This window comes from Vigna unguiculata, chromosome 7 (assembly GCF_037176805.1).
Source record: "Vigna unguiculata cultivar grain cowpea cultivar isolate G323 ecotype 2 chromosome 7, ASM3717680v1, whole genome shotgun sequence".
NCBI classification, from domain to species: domain Eukaryota; kingdom Viridiplantae; phylum Streptophyta; class Magnoliopsida; order Fabales; family Fabaceae; genus Vigna; species Vigna unguiculata.
Window position 1 is genome coordinate 42,153,371 of NC_140798.1, and position 9,480 is coordinate 42,162,850.

The window sequence follows — 9,480 nt, forward strand, 5'->3', positions numbered from 1 at the left end:
GTTTTCAATGACTTTGGTTTTTGAGGTTTTCGCGTTATAAATTCAAGTATACTCAAACTAGTATAGAAATGTGTGTGATTTTTCTTAACTCTTAATTTTTCAGTTTTTGTATTTTTTATTTCAATTCGTTAATTTTTCTGAGATGTATTAGTTATACAATACAAATTCATTAGTCTTCTTAATAGTGCCCAACATTAGTGATGATGGTCACATTTAAATTAAAACTCATACTTCACTTTAACATATTTATCTTAAAATAATGTGTCACATTATAGATAAATTTTACGAAATATCATATTATATTAACATTGAGTAAATTGATTATAAAGGCAACACTTAGAAAAACATGGTAGTGTCTTATTTTCCACCGGCCAATTCTGCTTTTACACGTTTCATTATTATTTTAATTAGATTTTCATCTTTATTAAAGCAAACTTAGAATGAAGGTCATAGATTCGAATATTTATTATTTCTTATAGAATGCACGACGGATCCCACTTAGGTAGTGAATAATGGCATCAAAGGATAAATAAATAAATAATTGTAATATGCTTTGATTTTAATAAATAAACTTTTATGAACGCAGTCACACGATGAATTTTTTTTTTAATCTTTTAAAGAAATTCCAAAGTGGTTATACAACATTTTTTTGGTATATCTCTCGTGTATTCTTCACTTTTCATTAGAGTATTTTGTTTTTCTTAATTTCATTTGTTACTTTTTTCTAATAAAGATTTGGGATCACCAAAATTTAAAGACTATAAGCAAACTAAATTGTGAGATGTTTATAGAGTTAGATACCTAAAGAACTATTTATCCAATAATAACTTTTACATAAATAAAAAGATGTTTTATTTGAAATGAAAAGATAATGATTTATGAAGCTGTGTAAAAAGAGGGCTGAAAGAAACAAAGAATGATGTAAGCACAGTGTAGGAAAAGGTGGGAAAGAAAGTAGTGGTAGGTAGAGAAACTACAAAAAGAGTCACGAATGAATGAAGTCAAAACAAAAGGTGACCTTAGGAACTTGTATGTATATACATATTAAACCACAGAACTTAATTTTAAGAATGACGTAACACCACAAAAAGAAGACATGCACAATTTCTTACGCAGCAGCATTGTTTTAACTACCTCAGTGTCTTCTAATGTCTAAGTTATCTTAAAATATAATTTCAGATTTAACTCAAATTTCATAAACTTAACCTATGAGATCAAACTTCCACTTGTTTAGTGTAAACTATGACGCATGATTACGAATACGACAAATATTTGATATATTAATTTTGAAAATAATAAAATATAATATGTGATATATGTATATTAAAAAATATATAATAATTCATAAAAATATAGTAAATATATGATTGTTATTGTGCGAATCTAAATTAAAATATTAAAATTCTTAACATAAAAAATTATAAATTATTGTCATTATAAAAATATTACTGCTTTATAAATTATATAGTTCATTGTTAAGTGTCGATAAAATATCATAAAGTATCAAATACAAGTACGTGTCAGACACGGATACATGATCCAAATTGAAGTATTGATGCATCATAAATTGTAAATTTTTCCAAAAACAAATGAAACAAATATATAATCTAAATTATTTTTATATTTTATGATATCTTGGTGGAATGAAATAAAAAAAAAAAAAATTAGTGTGTTCAACTCAATGTCTTTTGAGTGGGGAAGGTGGATTGGGGAATGGTGTTTTATTAGAACGTGTATGAAGTTATATATGCATGTCACTTTGTGTTTTTTTAATTTTAAACACTTCGTTGTATTGCACACTTGTATATTTCTGTGGATGAATGCAAACATGACATAAGTTTCACTTTAAGAAAGTTCGAGACAATTTCCTTCATTTATATATATATATATATATATATATATATATATATATATATATATATATATATATATATATATATATATATATATATATATATATATATATATATATACGTATGTACGTATGTAAAGGACAAATTCGATAATTTTTAATTAAATTTTTTATTAAAAAATTATTTATTCAATATTCAAATTTCCATATTTATTTTTAATCAGGTTATACGTTTGTTACCTTATGTTATCTTGTTTATTTACTTGTGTCCATATATTAAATGTATTAGATGTATGATTTTTGTGATTAATATAAAATGATATTATAATTAATGTAAAACGATAAATAATAATTTTTATTACTTTAATTTACTTAAATAATTTTTATTTATCATTTACATAATAGTAGTATTGACCACAATCTTTTAATTGGCATCGATGATAACATGAAAGTTATCGATGTCCAAAATAATTTTATTATTTTAATATATTTTCAATTAAGAATAGTAATTGGAATCTGAAGTGAAGCAAAAGAAAATTTCTAAGTTGAGGTGGGTCAAAATTGTTCCGTATTCTATTCCCTCTACGACTGTATTTAATTATTATATGTTTTGTTACATTTATGTATGTTTATTAGTTAAGTATATAATCCTTCGTCCATACTCTTTGACCACCAACAAAGATGTTGGAAAGGAAAGAATAACATTCAACCTAAAATGGAATCATGTCAAACTGTATTTAAAACAAATGTAACGTTAAATGTTATTATAATTTTTTTTATTGATTTTAGTCATATTTATCAAAATAATATAGAGTTAAACATGTTTAGAACGCCTAAAATTGAACATGAGATTATAATTTATGTTTCAATATTAATATTTATGTGTTTAACATCAAGAACGTGTTAAACATTGTATACAGTTCAAACGAAAACTTAAAAATTTATTTGAGATGTCAAAAAAATTTAATATATTTTAGTTAGAAGGATTATGTCTATTCATTTTTAAAATTAAAACTAATTATATAAAAGTTAGGATAAAGTCTAGTTTTAATTTTAATTTCAATTTCGCATCAAAGTTTAGAATGTAAAAATATATTTAACCCAATACTATATTTAGTTTATGATTAAATATATTTTTAGTTTATATACTTGGATATGAAATTGAAATTCGTCCTTATCTAAAAATTATAAACTTGATATATTTTGATTTCCAAACTTTATAAATGAATGAATATAATTATTTTAATATAACAATGTATATTTTTTTTTTGTTTATTAAATGATGTTTTAGACTAATATTTAAACTAAATCGTGTCAAGATGGTGTAAACAACTCAAACATCGTCCTAAAACACATTTGACACCTTAAAAAAATTTAATCGAAGTTGATTAAGAGAATTGTATCAATTCAATCTTAAAGTTAAGTTAAACTTTTGATAGAGAATTATATTAAAATTTAGAAAATTAAAAATATATTTATCCACTTACTTTTTAAGATAAAGAAAAAGTGAGTGATAGTACCTGCACCGGATATATCTTGTAGTAGAGTGGATATGCTTCCAGCTGTACATTCCAGAACGGACCTGCATTATTTGTCATTACAATGTTGACTAAATCAAGATTTTGCTTTGTTTTATTAATATGGTGTGAAAGGTACTTAATCATTACAAATATTAATATGCGAAATTCAGCGCAACGAGATCGTGATTCGTGAATGAGATGTATACGATTCATTCACCATTCTCAATTAGCATAGCATTACTTCATTATACTTTCTTAAAATTACTTTATTCTCATTGAAGTGCTCATCTATCATGGCAAAGCAATGTAATTGGTTCAGGAGATAAAACCCTTTTTTTTATAATTACGTGTACAACTTGTTGAGTGAAAAGTGTTTATACATGCGATCCTTGTTTCCCTTTCATACTAATAGTTTTATACCAATTGTGATTATATTTTGATTTATAGAATCAACTAGCTGTTAGACATTTGAGATGCTTATAATTGTGGAAAGTTAAGAAAAGGTCGTATAAACCCTAGAACAAATCTAGCATAGGAATTTTTTCTCCCCAGAAGAGGCTTCCAAAATATATGTGAGATGCAGAAGGGACAAAAAGCAATAGGGTCGTAAGTACAGTTTCTCCTACAATCTCGCTTTTAACTCAATTTTTTATTCATCACATCAATTATTTGGTTGGAAGAAAATAAAAGTATGTGTTTCCTCTTCATTAAAAAATTATTCTTAGCCTACTGATTTTAATTATTCTTTATATATATATATATATATATATATATATATATATATATATGCGCTTAATTTATAATATATGTACTGGAAAGGAATATAAAATACAAGATGATAGAAATATGGAGAATGTTTTTCATTGATGATGACCACTGCTCATCTTCCTAAAATGGAAGAGACAATTATATCCCTCCTTTGGAGAGTGATTGGAAAGAAAGTTACAACAATTTGAAATTATTGCAAGAAAATTCCAGCAGTTATATCAGTTACCAATATATGCACCTTTCTCTAGCTAAGACAGACCAAACAACCCACAATGTCTTAAACAGTGACGCTACATGGAGCACAATAAATTTTTTACAAACAATCTCAAATCTCTTAGTTGGAATTTTTTCATCGATGGGTCCTATAAAAAGAGTTATGGGTCAAGATATGATTGCTTTGCTTTGTTTTTTCAACACATGACATTGTCCTGTTTCTTATTATGTTTATCCAGATCCTTGATGCCACCTAATGGCATACAAATGTTGAAGAGAATGATCTTAGCTTTTTCGACATGTCACATAACCTTCTGTCGGGAGAACTGCTTCGTCATTGCTGGAAGAGTTGGACATTCAATTTATCTCAATAGATTCATCAGTAGTAATAATGAGAGCCAAAATTCATCCTTCCAGGGCAGTTATATGATCTCGGAAGCAATGTTTTTGCACGATAATAAAAACATTGCAGATAGTTTTTTATTTTTGTTAATAATAAAATCATTAACATTATTGTTGTACTTTTATTATTAGAAAATGTATCTTTTGGTATTATCATTATCCCTGACTACTAGAGATTTAAGGCAAGTCTTATGCTTTCTTGTTTAGCACAGAGGAGTTCTTATAAACTTGTTTGGCTCAATTTATGTATGGTGTATCAATAGAAACATCAAGACAAAGCAAGATGAAGATTATAAATTTTGTTGAGGAGTCTGACGATTAAAGGTTCTCAGTAAATTTACAACTTTGTGTTTAGCTATTATAATCCAGCGGGGTTACTAGACTAAACTTCTATTTCGCGATCCTTATCATTGAGATTCGGTATGTTTCCTTCCCACAGCTCAAGTAATTCTCTTTTCATCCAAGAGATCACAATCACAGGTCCCAAAGTAGAAGGCACCTACAAAAACCAACAAAAGGAACATTAGAAGCGAAACCAAACACATCATAAAATCACCAAAACATGAAATCAGCTGCACCAAGGTTAACGCAATTATTGTAAAATTTAACATTAATATGTAAAAGCTCAAGATTATCTTAGGTTAAGCTTACTTTTCATTTTCGGCATGTACCAGACCTAAGGATCTCCTTCTATATTATGGTGAAAAGATACTAATGTTTATTCCATTTATGATCACAGGAAACAAGAATGAAAATGAGACAGGTTCCTGTTTAAATATTATTATTCATTTAGGATGATTCCAACAGATACGAGTTTGTATGCTCTTAAGAATGGAGCACCATTGACAATCATGAGAATAAGAACTATGGATCAGGTATCGCATTGTTTGAAATTCTACCAAGCAAATTAATTTCGAAAAATAATAAACAATGATCGGATGTACAGTGCAACTTATGCACTGGGCCAATGGGAAGTAGTCATTATGCACTTAGACTTTGATCCTAGAAAACAGATGACAAAATGACAAACAAACAGCCCGTTACTAACATTGCAATTTACAAACCAAATATATACGTTGTGAAAAAATGCTCAACAATTTCAGTTTACAAACAACTGCGGCACAAATCTAGCAACCGTAACTTCTATTGATAAGTGCACCGAGGAATATAGAACCAACTTTTACAAGGGAAGCAAGGGTTACACAATGGAAACTGTAGCTTCTACTGTTAGTGCACCTAGGAAGAACATAGAACCAACTTTTACAAGAGAAGCTAGGGATATACACAATGGCTACTGTAACCTCTATTGTTAAGTGCAACCTAGGAACATAGAACCAACTTTTACATATGTTGATAACAGAAGAGATGGAGAAATTAAGGAGTCAACTTTTATGATCCATCATAAGGCCAATAATTGCATCACATAGATAATGGATTGATGAACAATCTCCTGTTTTGATCTATTTAGTTTAACCCAAAAAAATCCGGCAAAATTATCTTCAGATTGAATTTCAAGATGGAAATTCTTCAAGTTGGTATGCCATACTAATGGACTGGGTAGAGAAATAACAAAGCTAAAATGAGTCATAACTGTGACTACTTTCTTGTATTAGTCATACAACCTAAAACCTCCCAATATATAAATAGATAAAGGAATTCCAGTTGTGTGCACATTAGCACATAAAAAGAGTCAAAAATGTCTTTTTATCTGAAAAAAAAAAACTTTATTATATAAAAAACACAAAAGTCATTCTATGCCAACGATCTTGAGTAACTTAAAGTGTTTAATAAGATGTATTTAATGTCTTCCCTGCTCATGAGCACACAAACAGAATAAATATGACAAGAACATAAGTTCAGGAATAAATGATGTAAAAAGTAAAGGTAGCTATGAAACCAGTATAATGACAAGAATAAAAAGAAAAACAGAAGTACCAGATACAGAAGTGCAGGTTGAGGTGAGTGAGTCAAGACACCAGCAGCCAAAGCAGTTACTAAACCAATGGCATACCCAGGTAGTGCATACCATATGTACTTGTGCCCCTTTGAGGAATGTAACTCAAAGAGATTTACAATGTCCCTGCTCTTGCGATAATCAAAGCAGAGGACTAAAGCCAGGAGCATTCCTGGGATAGCCTATAAAAGAAGACAAAAATTTATAAAACATGGTCAGCCTACGGTGATATTGTAAATAAACAATTTATAGTTTAACAATACAAGCACTGGAGCACAAAGAAAGCATAAGCATTTAACATATCACATTCAATGCAATCTTACAACATAAATTTCAATGAAATCAAACCACCTTGTAGCATGAGAAGTTAAACACCCTTTCAAATTTCAGTCCAATATAAATTGGTTCAGGGGAAGGAGGTTTTACAGCAACATGTACAATACAACAAAGTGAACAATAGCCATATCTTTTTTTTTTCAATTCTATTGCTCTTGCATATGATATGACATAATATTTCCCTGAAAAGGGGTTCAAAATCATAATGATAATACATGTTAATCCACATAACATACATAAAACCTAACAAGGCAGGATGCATGAAGAAAACAAGAGAAAGAAGTGCACGACATATAAAATTTGCACAACCGATTTAAATCAAACAACATGAAGCTTTCTATAGTTCAATATTAAGTGAAGTAAATCCAAAACAACACAGTAGTACTTCATATGACAGTAAACAATTGAAAAGAGAGTCTAAAACTCAGAAACAGTTACGGACAAATCCACATATCGTTAGAGATAGAGGGTAAGAATGTCATACCATGTCACCTAAACCAAGCATCATGAAGTCCGTCGCATTCTCTCCAGGAACAACACCGCCCAGCAAATTTCTTGGAAAAACAATCTTTACAGGCAACTCTAACTTCTTGGTTATTAGTTGCAACCCAGGAAGGCTTAAACTATTAGCAACTGTGTGCACGGGATTTGATGCTTGCTGCGTTGCTACTGATACCATGACATTTGCACCAAAAAATCTTTCGGAAAAGAAAACCCAAAAAATGTCATATACGAATAGACAAAGAAGGAGCATTGCACAAATCTTGATGTTTGGGAGACGCACATGGCTTACAAAAGCAATGCATATAGATATGCCTAATAAATTATTCAGTATCCAATGACCAGAAACAAGCCAAGACGCGACTATGAAAGAGCAAACTACCAACAGTATAGCTTGGAGTCGTGTAAAAGATTTTGAGCAACATCGTGAAACAAATGGATCAGCTAAACCAAACTGTGTCTTTAGATAAGCAACATAAGGAGACAAGCAGAAGAAAAGGGAAGAAGCGGACGCAATGGCAGTGAATGCAGTGAGAAGCTGCGAGACAGATGAGAACAAGTAGAACATCAAAAGCAAGCTAAAAGAGCTCATGACAGGGATCATCAAGGCTTGTGACCTATCCAATGTAATGGATGCTTCGGATAAGTCACGATTACGTTCCATTTCCTTGCCGTAGTTTAGAGCTCGAAACGCAGAACCAAATGTCACAGCCACTGCTGTAGTGATAAGTGTCACAGGTGCAGGCTCGAGCAAATACAAAAGTTTCGAAAGGGATTCCATTTTACAAGAGGCACGATTATGTCAAGCCTACTTTCATGCATACACAACTCAACACCTGTAACTTTACAACCAAAGTTGCACAGTTTTTAATTTGGAAGACAAAATCCTAAGCAGTTAAAACCGTGCAACCTGCATAAAGCAAATGAACCTTGTAAGCACATGTAAGTATTTCATTGAAAAAACAAACGTGCAACAAAAATAATTTCAGAATCATAAGCTATATTCCCATTTATACCACGCACACACAAAAAAAAAAAAAAAGGTTTCCTCTAAGGTCTAACCACTACAACAGCAGTGTCATCCCTCTAAAGCATACAAACCCATCAGAATATGTTCACATTATGGTTTTATTTACCCCAAATCCAAATTCGACAGATTTCTTTCTTGATTTCAAAAAAGCAATTAAATTGAGTAATGCACCCAAAATTCTCATCATCCCTTTATTCTTCTTTCTCACGATCACATCTATTAACCCCACAAAAAAAAAAAAAAAAAAAAAACACACTACCACCGACCCGCATCGCAAAAGTTGAAGATTTTGAATCGGAGGTTAAAAACTTATGCACATCCACGATTATCAAAACCCATCGGGGATATTGAAGCGAAGTATGTTATGAAAAATGGAAGAAAAGGAAATTGGGGAATTAGGGTTTAGGGGAAAGACTGACCTTGGACTTTTGCAGAGGTTAGAGAGACCCTTTGCTTTCTCGCGCTAATCAAAGATGCCACCCATTTCTCCCAAAGTGATGTGAATGTCAACCTATTCATAATTTCATGTTTACCCCATCACTCTCACTTATTTCCCACTTGTCCCCCTACTTTTTTTTATAGGATCAATGACATTTTACTAATAAATTAGTAAATTGATTATAATTTAGTTTTTGGAAAAAGAAAAATGGATTTAATACAAATTGTACCATGATTGCAATCTTTGTCATTAATTTTTATGAAATGGTGTTGTTAGTAGGAGAATTATAAAAGGATATAATTAATATGTTTTGAATTTTAAATTTTAAAAAGTGTATAATTAAATATAATACTAAATGAATATTTATCTAATCATCATAATACAATTTTATTTAATTTAAAAGAAAAAATGTAATATTTTAATTAATAATTTATTTGATGTATGTCTATGAAAAGTTAAACATAA

General features: G+C 29.8%; 1 protein-coding gene across 2 annotated transcripts; it reads right to left on the bottom strand.

Annotated features, from left to right (window-relative positions):
- Positions 1-4,972: 4,972 nt before the first annotated feature.
- SPPL1 (SIGNAL PEPTIDE PEPTIDASE-LIKE 1) lies at positions 4,973-9,138 on the bottom strand. Of its 2 annotated transcripts, none has more exons than XM_028081847.2 (4): positions 8,996-9,138; positions 7,530-8,456; positions 6,691-6,891; positions 4,973-5,254 (listed from the first exon to the last, which is right to left on the bottom strand). In XM_028081847.2, exons 2-4 carry the CDS (start codon positions 8,325-8,327, stop codon positions 5,138-5,140), a joined length of 1,116 nt encoding a protein of 371 aa, XP_027937648.1. In that variant the 5' UTR covers positions 8,328-8,456; positions 8,996-9,138; the 3' UTR covers positions 4,973-5,137. The 2 variants fall into 2 exon arrangements, with proteins under 2 accessions (XP_027937648.1, XP_085531457.1); XM_085675331.1 differs by lacking the exon at positions 8,996-9,138 and adding an exon at positions 8,843-8,866.
- Between the last annotated feature and the right edge of the window lie 342 nt (positions 9,139-9,480).